The sequence below is a fragment of the Arvicola amphibius genome, chromosome 10, assembly GCF_903992535.2.
Source record: "Arvicola amphibius chromosome 10, mArvAmp1.2, whole genome shotgun sequence".
In the NCBI taxonomy this organism is placed as follows: domain Eukaryota; kingdom Metazoa; phylum Chordata; class Mammalia; order Rodentia; family Cricetidae; genus Arvicola; species Arvicola amphibius.
Window position 1 is genome coordinate 78,582,404 of NC_052056.1, and position 13,676 is coordinate 78,596,079.

At 42.9% G+C, this 13,676-nt stretch overlaps 1 protein-coding gene across 5 annotated transcripts in view; it reads right to left on the minus strand.

Annotated features, from left to right (window-relative positions):
• Golga3 (golgin A3) overlaps positions 1 to 13,676 on the minus strand; it is a 50,830-nt gene that overhangs the window by 15,184 nt on the left and 21,970 nt on the right. For all 5 annotated transcript variants that reach the window (XM_038346703.1, XM_038346702.1, XM_038346707.1 and 2 more), the window contains 8 exons: positions 13,179 to 13,381; positions 11,233 to 11,370; positions 8,693 to 8,854; positions 7,978 to 8,346; positions 5,863 to 5,940; positions 4,643 to 4,906; positions 3,478 to 3,572; positions 1,372 to 1,588 (listed from right to left, as the gene is read on the minus strand). In XM_038346703.1, coding sequence (XP_038202631.1) covers positions 1,372 to 1,588; positions 3,478 to 3,572; positions 4,643 to 4,906; positions 5,863 to 5,940; positions 7,978 to 8,346; positions 8,693 to 8,854; positions 11,233 to 11,370; positions 13,179 to 13,381 — 1,526 coding nt within the window. The remainder of the gene's footprint in view (positions 1 to 1,371; positions 1,589 to 3,477; positions 3,573 to 4,642; positions 4,907 to 5,862; positions 5,941 to 7,977; positions 8,347 to 8,692; positions 8,855 to 11,232; positions 11,371 to 13,178; positions 13,382 to 13,676) is intronic.

The following is a 13,676-nucleotide window of genomic DNA, read 5'->3' on the forward strand; positions in this document are numbered from 1 at the left end:
ACCCTGTCTCAAAAAGAAAAACACAAGTTTGGCATTGTAGTATACACTTCTAATCCAAGCATTTGAGAGGTGGAGGTATGAGGAATAGGAATCCTCATCTATATAGTGAGTTCAAGGCCAGCCTCGACAACTCTGAAACAACAAAACAAAAACATACAGAAACAGGGAACTGAAGAGATGATGCAGCAGTTAAGAGTACTTTTCACTCTTTCATAAGACCATGATTTGATTCCTAGCACACATGTACGGTGGTATACAACAGCCTGTAACTCTAGCTCAAGAAATCTGACACCCTCTCCTGGTCTCCCATGGCATCTGCACACATGCATACACACAGTAAAATAAAACTATTAAAAACAAGAAAAAAGGAAAATCCTAAAGCATAGAATTTTCCTAATGCAATGACATTTGGATGATCCTGAACACACATACTCTACTGTTCCTCATCAGAGCTATGTGGTTTACTGACCTGCTGCCCTCATTCTGCTGTCACCTCTCAACAAAATATAACCTGTCTACCAGAGATTCCCAAACTTTACTATCCTAAGTTACACTTACGTACATGAAAGGACAGGAAAGTGACAAGGCTCACTTTCCACATTCACTATGGGCAAGGCCAAACACTCTTCCCACTCACCTCCCCACCCCCATGCCTCCTGTAATTTTTTTTTTAACTCTATCAGACACTACCTCTTGTACCTTCCTTTCTCACTGCATATAATACCATACTGTCTCTGTCTGTACCTCTCTCCCGATGGGACCTAGGGTTATACAGAGAAGATTATAGAACAGAAGAAGTAAGTTCTCCCTCTGCTCCTCAGCCAGGAACCCAATTTCTACAGGTCAGGGGAGCTTCTTCAAGGGCATATGAGATACTATATATGTCACTAAAAGTCCAGTGGCAGAACAAGTCATTTGTTAAAGAAATGCTGTCTATGCCAGATGTGGTGCTGCTGTTTATACTCCCAGATACTTAGTAAGCTGGGGAAGAAGGACTACAAAATTTAAGGCCAGCTTGAAGATAACTTGAATTGTCTCCAAATGAAAACTAAAAATTGAAAAGGAGAGGAGGGCTGGCCTCAGTGTTCTCAGTGACATAAAAATTTTAGAGCAAGAAAATGTTGATAGAATGCACTTTTGCTATTTTCAAAAGAATCATAAGGACTCTGGCCAGACAGGTGCATGATTTTAATGCCAACACTTGGGAGGCAGAGACAATTGAATCTCTGTGAGTTCAAGGCCAGCCTGGTACAAATAGAGTTCTAGGACAGCCAGGGCTATCACACAGAGAAACCTATTTCAAAAAAAAAAAAAAAAAGAAAGCCAAAAAGAGTCATAAGGACTTTGACAGGGAAAAATGTGTTTACCTACTTGTAGAACAGGGTCACTGCTACCACCAGTGCTGTGAGCTCTGAGCTGGCTAAGCTCTGCATCTGTGGCCTCCTTGGTAGCCAGGGCCTCCTGCAGGCGACGGCTAAGAATGCTCACAGCATTCTCATAAGCTTTGTGTTTAGTCTTCATCTCCTTCTGAGCGCTGGTCAGATCTGAGCCCAGCCGCTTCATCTTCTGCTTCTGTTCTGTGATGGCCCTGAGACATGAGTGAGAATGCTGTTAACCTCCTGCACCACCAACCAGCTCCCTCCTGCACCACCAACCAGCTCCCTGGCCTGACATACCAAAGGGCACCCTCCAGGGCCAGATGGTGGATTTTTTTATTTTATTTTATTAGTGTGTGTGTGTGTGTGTGTGTGAGAGAGAGAGAGAGAGAGAGAGAGAGAGAGAGAGAGAGAGAGACAGAGACAGAGACAGAGACAGAGACAGAGACACAGACAGACAGGGTTTCTCTGTGTAGCCCTGGTTGTCCTAGAACTTGCTCTGAAGACCAGGCTGGCTTTATACTCAAGAGATGTGCCTGAGATGTGCCTGCTACCACACCGGGTTTAGGGCAGTGGCTCTTGAGAGGTTCAACTCAGCCCGACTCTGTCTTGCCAGAACCTGGCTGACCCTCAGGAGAACTTGGGTTAAGCGTGTTCTTGCTCTGGTTTGGTTGCTGAAGGGGAAGAGGTATCCATCAGGAGTCCACGCTACAGGACAGGAAAAGCCATGTAAATCCACTAAGTCACATTCACCATCATCAAGACCTGCCCTCCTCTTTGAGTAATTTAAAAGTGATTTTGTGATGGGTATGACAGTATACACCTATAATGCCAGTATCTGAGAGGCTGAGGTAGAAAGATAGCTGCAAGCAAAAGGCTATGCTGAACACAAGACAGCTGGGGTTACAGAGTGAGGCAAAACAGAATGAACGATCTTGTGAGAGCAGAGAAACAGCATACTCCAACCAAAAAATATCTCCAATATTCTTTCTGAAGGTCAAAAACAAACTCTTACCAGGAAAATTTTACCAGCTGACAAAACACAAACAGCAGAGAATATACTATGGAGTAACAAGGTCCCAAAAGGCTGGTACTCAGAGCTCACACTGTAATCCCAGCATTTGAGAAGGGGAAGCAGGACTATCACAAGTTTGAGGTCAATCTAGGTTATAAAGAGATATTGTCTCAGATCTCCTGAGTAAATTGGGAGCACGGGGACCTTGAGGGAGGGTTGAAGGGGGGAGGGAAGAGGCAGGGAGGGGAGCAGAGAAAAATGCAGAGCTCAATAAAAATCAATAAAAAGAAAAGAAAAGAAAAGAAAAGAAAAGAAAAGGAATAATAGGGATAGAAGAATCCCAGCTATGCAGAAGGTGTGTCAGTTTAAAACATGTACTGGAACACTGATCATGGGACTGTAGAATGAAATTGCTATTAAATGATTAAGGGCTCATAGAGGGCCATACTAATTAAAAAAGAGAGAGAGATTGTCTCAAAAAAACAAAACAAAACGAAACAAAAAACAACCCAGCTGTCTGTCAATAGATAGATAGACAGACAGATAGGTAGGTAGGTAGGTAGGTAGCCCAAAAGGGTATTTACGTGTGTGTATATATGTGTATATTACTAGTTGCTGATAAGGGTCATATGTTTAGGTTTATATGTGTGAGCACAGAAGGGTAAGATGGATGAATATCAAAGAGTCAACCTAATGAGGGAGCAGGAATGTGAGGATATTGACACCAGTGTATGAAATAAAAAGTCAAATTAAATAAAAGGAGGAGATTTTAGGGCTAGGGATGTAGCTCAGTGGTAGAACACCTGCTCAGTAATGCTCAACATTCTGGGTTTCAGCCCCAGCTTGGGGGAGGAGCGTGCTTCTATATGCTAGAGCAAACCAACTTATAAACTCAGATTATGTAGGAAAAAAGTAACTGCCAAATCATGATGGTACTTTAGAACTCATGCTTCAGGCTTCCTTTTCATAAGCCTAAGTCCAAAAGGAGTATGTTAGGAGCACAGCAACATAAGGACTGTACAAACTGTTCCTGCTCTCAGAAGAGCTGGTGCCCTTCACAGGGAAGTGTATGCTGCTTAGACTTACTTCTTGGCTTCTTGCTGCAGCTCTTGTATTTGTTTCTTTAGTGTCTCATTGGCCTCAGTAAGGGCTACCATCTGCTCTTTGTCAAACTGCAAAGACTTTAAAAAGAACAAAGAATGGCCAGTAAGTAAAAAGCCACCTACTTCAGGTATCTGTCACTGATGAACAATACTTCATAGAGGTCAACAGCATTTCTGAGGGTTGGAGAGATAACTCAGCAATTCAGAGAACTGGGTTCTCTCCTAGAGGACCCATTTTCAATTCCCAGAACCCACATAGCAGTTTATAATCATCTGTAACTCCAGTTCCAAGTGATTCAATGCCCTTTTCTGGCTTCCATGAGTTGCATGCACATGGTACAGAGATATACATGCAGCCAAAATATCCATATACATAAAAAACATTTTTGGCCACTCTGTCCAGACCATTAAATGCCTTCTTGAAGTTTATATCCTGGCAGGAAAGACAAGCTCAGGTTAGCCCAGGACTTACTTGATACCTCATAAAAGGAACAAGCAAGGTTCTTCTGGGTGAACACTGGACACACCATCCTTACATAAACATACTGGTCACTTGTCTACCTGAATCTTGCCCGGACCTCTTAGGACTTTCAGCATGTCATGTGTAAAATGGAGCCTTTTTTGTTCTAGCATCCTGCATATCAACGCTCCAAATTTCTCACCCCAGGATATGATCCCTAGGACAGACGTCTCTACTCATAAGTCATCCCTTAAACCTACCTTGTCTGATCGCCAAGCCAGTCACTGCACTCATTTAAACAGCAAGACTCAGGAAGTATGGCTGTCCAAAGGGCATGGGTAGCTGCATGATCCTTTCAGTGACTGTCCTGCCTAAACTCAGGCTATCTGCAGAGCACTCTCTCCTTTTTGTCTGGTGCCAATTTTACAAACGTTGAGGCTTAACCAGTAGTAGCTCCAAAGACCCGTCACAGAGTAGCATGTCCAGGTGCTTACTCTTCTTTGTTTCTTTCATATGCCATCACAACCTGGACTTATCTGAATATTAGTTTTAGGAAGGCCTAGTCTCTAGATTGTTTTAAAAGCCTTCTTTGGCCAGTGTTCCTTATTCTACCTTATATACAGTAAGCCCTCAGCACACTTGGCTGAACCTATCTCTTGCATTGCACAACTTATGTACTGCATCCTACCTGCAGGTGATTCTCCATTTCATCTCGTTCTTTCTGCACTGACTGAAGATGCCCCTCAAGATCTGTCATCTTCTGGTGAACCAGGGACATCTCCTTTTGCAGTCGTGAGTGTTCTACTTCCACAATCTTCTTCTCTCCATGCACCTTCATTAGCTCCTGCCTCAGTTCCTTCATCTCTGAGTCCAGCCGCTTTTTTGTGGTTTTCAGCTCGCTAATGAGCTGGTCTTTGGAAGTAGCATCTCGCCGGTAGGCCTCTACCATTACCTTCAGGAAAAGACAAAAGTAATAAGCCACTGCCAGTCAACATCTTACCCAGGAAATAAGGCTGGCTTACATAAAAATGTTTACCAACAATTCAAGGCATAACCCCACCGTACCCATGGTCTCAGAGAATTAGAGGCAAGAGCTTTAGTCACTAAACTATATCTCTAGTGCCCTAGGGCACAACTTTTTATACATAAAACAATACAGTTTATGAAATCTAACACTACTCCTTGAGAAATACCAATGATGATGGCATGTCTGGATTTCTGTCTCATGATGTGACTACAAACTATGCCTCCCAAATCTGGACATTGTGTGAAACCTCCCATTATCCTCCTGGTATCCTTGTATGTTTTGGGTAATGTCACAAGGGCTAATCTCCCTTTAGTTGGGGTGCTTGGATTTTGAAAGTTAGTCCTTCACGTATCTCTATAATAAACTGAAACATAACTTATAAACAAGCTCTTGCAGATCTTCCTCTCTTAGAACAAAACATTCAACTGATGCTGGCAATGAAGCAAGGAATCAGCCATTCCTCCATCAGGAGACAAGGGCTTCACAATACAAGACTTTATGTCATAGACCTGTTGAGTACAAACTGAATTTGTTTTTAATGTTAGATTGTGGTGTAAGCTTTTCATATACTTTATACACCAAACACAACCAACACACACTGACAAAAAAATGTATAACACAGAGATCGTGGAAGTAATAATGACAGGGTATCCTGACAGGTACAGCAATGGTAGTTATTACACTCAGTCTTTGAGGATCATAGACCCTACCTCCGGGGAGAAATGGCATGTTGCCTCACTGACTGCAATGGAGGACAAGTTAGAACAAGTATAATGCCTTTAAAAAGTATAAGGCCTAGATGCTTTCCTCTTTCTGATTTTTTTCTTCTGAAGCAAACAGACTACTCAGAATATGCCCAACACTTGTTTCTCATGTCTTACCTTCTGCTGAAGAAACTGCTCCTTTACTTTCTGCATCTGTTTTCTCAATGAGGCTGTCTCTTGCTGCAAATGTTCCACCTACAGGACAGGTTTGCAAAAGGGTGGGTGGCCTGATAGTTCTAGGTCTGTGCCCTGTGGCATTTCTTTTTTTTTTTTTCTTTTTTCTTTTTTTGGTTTTTCGAGACAGGGTTTCTCTGCGGCTTTTTTAGAGCCTGGCCTGGAACTAGCTCTTGTAGACCAGGCTGGCCTCGAACTCACAGAGATCCGCCTGCCTCTGCCTCCTGAGTGCTGGGATTAAAGGGTGCGCCACCACCGCCCGGCCCTGTGGCATTTCTTAAGAGTCAGCAGTAGCTAGAGCGCAGAAGGTGGCTTTCAGTCAGACACATACATTCTGATAGCCCATGGGCTCCTCAGGCAGGACACATAACCAACATCCTCCCTTCTTGCCACTTAAAAGCACAAAGACAAGATGAAGGGCATAGAAGTGAAAGAAAGGATGAGGCAGGGAATGCTCTAGAGTAGATTTAAGTCCTTCCTGGAATAGCCAGAGAGGAAATACTTTTAAGTTTTGTGGGCCACATTTTCTTGCAGCAGCTTCTCAGCTCTGTTCTTGCAACAGGAAAGCAGCCAGACACTACATAAAGGAATAGTGGGGCTCTAGTCCAATGAATCTCAATTTACAGCAACCCACATCCTTGTGACTTAACGCATACCAGAGACCAGCCCACCCCTACTACCTGGAAGCTTGTAGAAACTGCCATCTCAGGCCCCAGGCTGAGACAGATCTGTACATAAAAGTGCCCCAGGGACTCAGGAATGCATGATATATTTGAAGGGCTACTGGTACAGCAAAACTTGCTGCCGCCTTGTTATTTCGTGTGAGAGAAAGAAAGAGATTCTGGGTATTGAACCCTGGTGCATATGAGGCAAGTATTCTACCACTAAGTCACATCCCAAGCCCAATAAAAAATGCTTCTGAACAAGTCAGACACCCTACCAGGGCTCTTTCGGCACTCTGTATGGTACATCTCCATGATATATGATAGAGATACCCAGACACATAACATTATTCATTCAATTATTATTACATTCTCACATTCTAAAGTGTCAGTGAAGTCATGCTCACCTGACAGCAGTTAAGAACACTGCATGTGATCACAATCTTAGATGGTGGAAAATGAGGTCAGTAAACCCCCAGAACCTTGACTGGACAGTTTTTTCTCAGACACCCTTGTGGATATGTGCTGATTCTAACCAGCCAGGTGAGACAGCCAGCACCTGGGCAGGGCAGAAGTTGAAAGATAGCAGTTTCCCTGTAAGGGTGTTGATACACCCTTATCCCTCAAGTCAGGAAATAGATTTCAGAACTCCAGGAGTAGAAGAACCTCACTCCACTATGCTGTTACATCTTTAATGAAATCATAACCCAATACAGTAAAATCTCAACATGATAAATACTGTCCAGTGTCATCTGAGGTCCCTTTTACCACACTGAGAATCTGACAATTCCCCCTAAATTAATGTCTCCAAGAGAAACAGACCATAATCCCTAATCCTTTGTCCTTACAGAGCAGGATATTAGGCATAATAATTCCAACACAAGTTCCATTTTCTGAACATCCTTCTTTACTACATTTTTTTTGTAATAGATTTGTCAATTTCAGTGTCATAGTGTTGGCACACTGCTGTTCCCCATATATGGCCAGCCCAGTGGGCTGTGCTTTTACACACCAGGACACTGGTGTTAACAGGAGGAACCTGCTATGAACTATCTGTCCTACCTTGAACATTGTATCACATCATGACTGGTTTGTCACATGCAGGAAGAAGAAGCCAAACCAAGTTATACTGCAGCTTCTTCTCCAGCTGAAAGTCATAACATCAAGCAGCAAAACCTGGTGCTTTCTTGGCATATACATTTAAAAGTCCCATACAACACTTGTTTTCTCAGTATCTGTTTCCTCCACACCCAGAGGCCAATGGAGTTAAAGGTTAGAACAAGAACTACTGGTTTCCTGTTTAAGAACACTCTTCCACTGGTCAACATTTATAACAAGACATCCCAGAAAAGAATCAATCTATGGTCCTTCCAGAAAACAACTAAGACAGTATTACCTGGCTAGACTTGACAGCCAATTCTTGTCTCAGCTGTTCCAACAGTCCTGATGTCTCTTCAGTATCTTCTTCCAATTGCTGTACTCCTCTGTCAAGTTCCTCCTTGTCATTCCTGGCCGAGTGTAGAGCCACTTCCAAAACAATCTTCTCATTCTGCAAGAAGTGAATTGTGTCCTCCCTGGAGTCAGCCTCTCTCTGCAGCAACTCTAGCCTTGCTTGTAGCTCGTCATAACGTGTTTGCAGGTCATCAAGAGACTGCCCCTTGGACTGTAGCGCCTCCTGCGTGGAGGTGAGTTGCTTTATCACATCTAGATGCTCCTGCTGAAGTGCTGCAAGCTGCTGGTCTCGCTGGAACAATGTCAATTTCACCTGAAAACAAATGATAAACTTAACATGCTGCCTGTCTTCCACCCTGGTACAAGAATTTATACATTTTTGATGTTCAGGATTTTAATACATTTGATGAGTTCATTTAAGGGTCTTTTTTATGTAAAATTTTTGGATAGAAGAACATAAATAGAAGCAAACCTGGTAGAGCTGGCAACAGAACAGTCTGATACTGACCCTTCAAATATATTCAACAAACATCCTCAACTACTAATACAGCCTGATGCCAGAGATCACACACAGGCCACACATGAATGGCACTGGATATGCAAAGCCCATATCCAAATAAATCTGTGAGCCTGGGGTTCAGGAAGCAGTCGTTACTTGCCTGTTCCAATTGTTGCTCTAGGGATGCTGCTGCATCTGCCACTTTCTGTAACTGCTCCCGTTCACCTTCAAATTCTTCCAGCCTCCTTTGGAGGTCCTCCTCTACCATTGTCTTCGCCTCCTGAATCTGTAAAAATGCTGCTTCCTGATCCAACATGTCAGCCTGAATAAGAAAACAGTGTTTCTTTTAAAGATTTATTTTGTGTATATGAGTGTTTTTTAAAAAGATTTATTTATTATTATGCATAGTCTTCTGCCTGCATATATGCCTGCATGCCAGAAGAGGGCATAGACCTCATTATAGAAGGCTGTGAGCCACCATGCTTTTGCCAGGAATTGAACTCAGGACTGCTGGAAGAGCAGCCACTGCTCTTAACCTGTGTTATCTCTTCAGCCCATATGAATGTTTTGACTGCATGTATATATGGGCACCACCTGCATGCTTAGTGCCTGTGAGGCCAGAAGAAGGCACTGGATCCTCTGGAACTGGAGTTAAGATGGTTGTGAGACACAGGGTGTTGGAAATTCCTTTGAAAGAACAGCAAGTGCTTTTAACCACTGAGCCATCCTCTAGTCCCAGAAACAGTATGTCCTTTGTTTGTTTTTTTCTAGATAAGGTTTCACTGTAGCTTTGGAGCCTGTCCTGAAATTTATAGACCAGGCTTGCCTTGAACTCAGAGATCTGCCCGCCTCAGCCTCCTGAGTACTGGGATTAAAGGTGTGCACAACTACTACCCAGCTAAATATGGCATTTCTTAATAATTTGACTATAAATGGTAAAACCTGACATTGTGATATCTTGTTTTTTTAAAAAATAAAATAGAGGCTTTCTAATTACATCATATATATGGGGAAAAGATACAATACACATCTTTTTTGAGGTCAAAGGACAACTGTGGGAGTCAGTTCTCTCCTTCACCATGTTGGTCACAGGAACAAAACTCGTCATCAGGCTTGGTGACAAGCGCTTTCCTACTAAGCCATTTCACTGTTCCTTACACTTTGCTTTTGAGTTGTAGGCCTCACTGAACTACAACTTCCTACGTGGACCAAGCTGGCCTCAAACTCAGAGAGATATTTCTACTTTTGTCTCCCAAGTGCTGGGATTAAATATGAGTGCTGGAAGCTGGGCAATACCTTTAATCCCAGCCTTTGGGAGGCAGAGACAGGCAGATCTCTAAGTTTGAGGCCCGCCTGGTCTACAGAGTGAGTTCTAGGACAGGCAAGGCTGCATAGAGAAACCCTGTCTCAAAAATACAAACAAAAAAGATGAGTGCTGGGATTAAAGGTATGTGCCAACACACTGAACTCTTTTTTTTTTTTAATTTAAAATGTAGGTCTATAAGTAAACCAAGTTGGTCAAATTTCTGCGTCTACTTTCTGAGTGCTGGAATAGCAGTGGGTATACATTATCACACCCAGCTTTGGTACATTTCTTACAGGAAATAATTTATACATCAAAAGTGTCATTGGTTCTTTACAGAGCCTTTACTCATTATGGCTCTCAACATGGTTCTCTCCCATTATCTGAGCCAAATGGCTGTGTGCTCCATATGGAGGGGGTGGGGGACAAAAAACAGGTAGAACGTTGAAAAGATGAGAAATCAGATGAGCCATCAGCAAGGTGAATTCTGTGTTAACTACTATGAAAGGTCAGGATCAAAACTGACCCAGAAACATAATTCACAACCATTACTACTACATTTTTTTAAATATAAAAAATTCTTTTCTACATTTAGTGTGTGCAAGTGCACTTCAGGGTGCAGGCACACATATGATGGTGACATTATGGAGGTCAGAAGATAAGTTGCAGGAGTCCGTTTTTCTTCCACCATGTAGGTTGTAGGCATCTAACTTTAGTCAGTAGGCTTGGCAGCAAGCAACTTTACCATCCTGTCAGTCACATTGTTTCTTCCTTTTTGCTTCTTGTAACAAGAATATCAAGCAAGAATTACTCTCGATTTTATACAAAAGGAAACTAGGGCAAGAGATGTGGCTTGTGGTAGAAAGTATATCACTAGCACATATAAGAGCTTATGCTCTGCTGGGCAGTGGTGGCACACGCCTTTAATTCCAGCACTCAGGAGTCAGAGGTAGGTGGATCTCTTGTGAATTCGAGGCCAGCCTGATCTACAGAGCGAGGTACAGGAGGTATGTTTCCATCATACCACCTTGAAGCAATGTCTCTCACTAAAGTGAAACTTGTCATTTTGTGTAGATTAGCTAGCCAGCAAGCTCAGAGGATCCTCATCTCAACCTCCCACAAATTCTGGACTTAAGGCACATACAGCCACATCTGACTTTTATGTAACTCATGTCCTCATACTTGCACAACAAGTGCTCTTACCTACTATCCCATCTCTGTAGCCCCAGAAGAATTTTTTAAATATTACATAATATAGAAAAGTACACATAGTCACAAGATACATTTATTTATGTTCACTTATAGGTAATTTGATTATGTCTGTGCATGTTTTACACTTGCTAGCAAGAGCCAAAGTTAGATAAAAATTATCACTCTACCATCACCACAGCCCTCACCTCAATGCTCTGGAGCTGAACAGCTATGCGTTCTTTTTCCTTGATGGATCTGTGCTGAGTTTCTGTCAGCTGATGAGACAGGGATACATTCTCAAGCTTCAGGTGCTCCAAAAGGCCCGCTTGGGTCATCTGTCCAACCTTCAAAGAAAAACCCAGGAGGTAAAAAGGAACTTAAAATTAGCTATTAAGTGTAGGCCATCCTATCATTTGTCACTAAGATGTTCTCTCTTTGTTAACAATGGCTACTGGCTGACCTCCTAAATGTCCCCCAATGCAGGGAAAGCTCCTGTCCTTTTGTCTTCCACCCTGGAACTCAACTCCACAAATCCTCTGCCAGCCTACGTTGAACTGGAGCCATGTGGGTCCTGTTTTGGGGAGGGAGGTGCACCAAGAAATCAGGCCTTCACACCTGAGATCATGCAGTTTGGACATGACCTACACTGGAGTTCCCACTTAAGGTACACCTATAAACTAATAACCAAATCCCACTGGATCACCACCAGGTCCAGAGACAATCAAGGCCTAATTTGGCTCACAGTGTCTTTGAGAGAGGGAACTCAGCACCCTCAACCTTTCCCCAGGGGGAGAGCAGGAGCAGCAGAGAGATGCAAAATATGAAAATACTTAAGTGCAAAAGGTCTGTGGCAAGATCTCCCCCACCTCATGTACAACCCTGGCAGACCTCCTAAACTGACAAGTTCAAGATGGGACAGAATGATGGACCTCAGAGCTAGAGAAGCTGCACAGAGCAAGGGAAGAAATACAGCAGTTGCTGGGGCTGTGTTTAAAGACAACAAAAAGAAAAGGTCTGCCCTGCATCTTCTACCCTACTGAGTACTACAGAAGCAGCATGAAGAACCCTAGCATAAAAAAAGCAGGAAGTTTCTCAAATCACCACACTCCTTGACTGTTACCTTTTAATTTCCCTGACTTACACATGAATTCAACTTCTTTGAATATTCTACACCTAAAGAGCATAGGAATTTATGTCTTCTTTCTTTCCTTTTTCTCTCTTCTCTTCTCTTCCCCTTTCCCTCACTTCCCTCTCCCTCCCCCTCCCCTCCTCTCTCTCTGAGACAGGGTTTCACTGTGTAGCCTGGAACTTGCTTTACAGACCAGGCTAGCCTCAGAACTCAGAGAGCCACCTGCCTTTGCCTCCTAAGTGCTGGGATTTACAGATATGTGTTTGCATGCTTGACTAAGCTAAATTTTTCAAAAGATGACTAAAAATGCTCTTTTGCATCTTTAATCAGTATAGTCAGTCAGGCCTGACCTTCAGAGTAAAATATATTTCAGAAACTTGCCTATTTCTCTTGCATGTTTCAAAGGCATAATGCCTAAAGTAGAGCTTTCAGATAGTGCCATGCGAAACCATACACATCAGTGTTACTTCTGTCTAAAGGATACACACACCAACACATCCTTTCACACATGCAAATTCAAAGGCTGGCTTGTTTAGCTTCTGCTAACAAAATAGGAGAGAGGAAAATGTCCCTTACAGGTCCTGAAAGCCAACAGTTCAGGTAGGAAATATCTATTGGTCAAGGCCAAGCAGCCAGAGAAAGATCAAACTCTGACAAGGACTACCTGACAAATTCTTTTTCATTCAAGAACATCACAAGAAAGAGATTCAAAGCACAGAGGACAGGAAATTTGTGTTTGAGGGCTTAGGTCAAAGGAAGATTGACCCTTTGGTTGAAAGAAAGGAATGAAAGGCTCTTGTAGAAGAGGGGTGTGGTTAGGAAGTAATCATCAGATACTAAACAAAAACATGTATATGAAATCTAAAACCATAAACACTTTCCCCCCATTTTGGTAGCTTTGAATGTGATCCTCTTGTCTCAGTCTTTAGAGTTTTGGATGTCATCATACTCAGTTTAGAAACACCTTTGTAATGCAGGGGAAAGCACGTGCCATATCCTTGAAAGAAGTTTCCTGCACTATACCTGGATGTGGGCCACCTCTCCCTGCAGCCTGACCCTGGCTTCCTGGGCCAACGCAAGCTGCTGTTGATACCACTGCCGGGCATGCTGAAGCGATGTAATTTCAGCCTGTGATGCTTGTAGTTTGCTGGTCAGTGTTGTACGCTCCAGCTGTACTTGGTGGAGCTGACTCTGTAGGGCTGCCATCTGCTGCCGAAGATCATGCACTGAAAGCAAGCAAGCACAGCCAATTCAGACTAACCAGCACTAACAAAAGCCACAGCTGATTGGTCATCTGACCTAAAGTTGAAGTCAATGGAGAGAAGCAATACAGTTGATGTTGTGTATGCGTAGTAGCTATGTTCTATAAAATCACCACAAAAACAGCAGTGGTGGACAGAGAACCACTGCTCCCAGACAGATAGAGAGTTCCTGTGAGTCCCTCAACATAACAGTTCTAGTAACTGATGAATGTATCTGTTCATTTACCTGAGAGTTTGTTTAAACATACCTTATCTTATT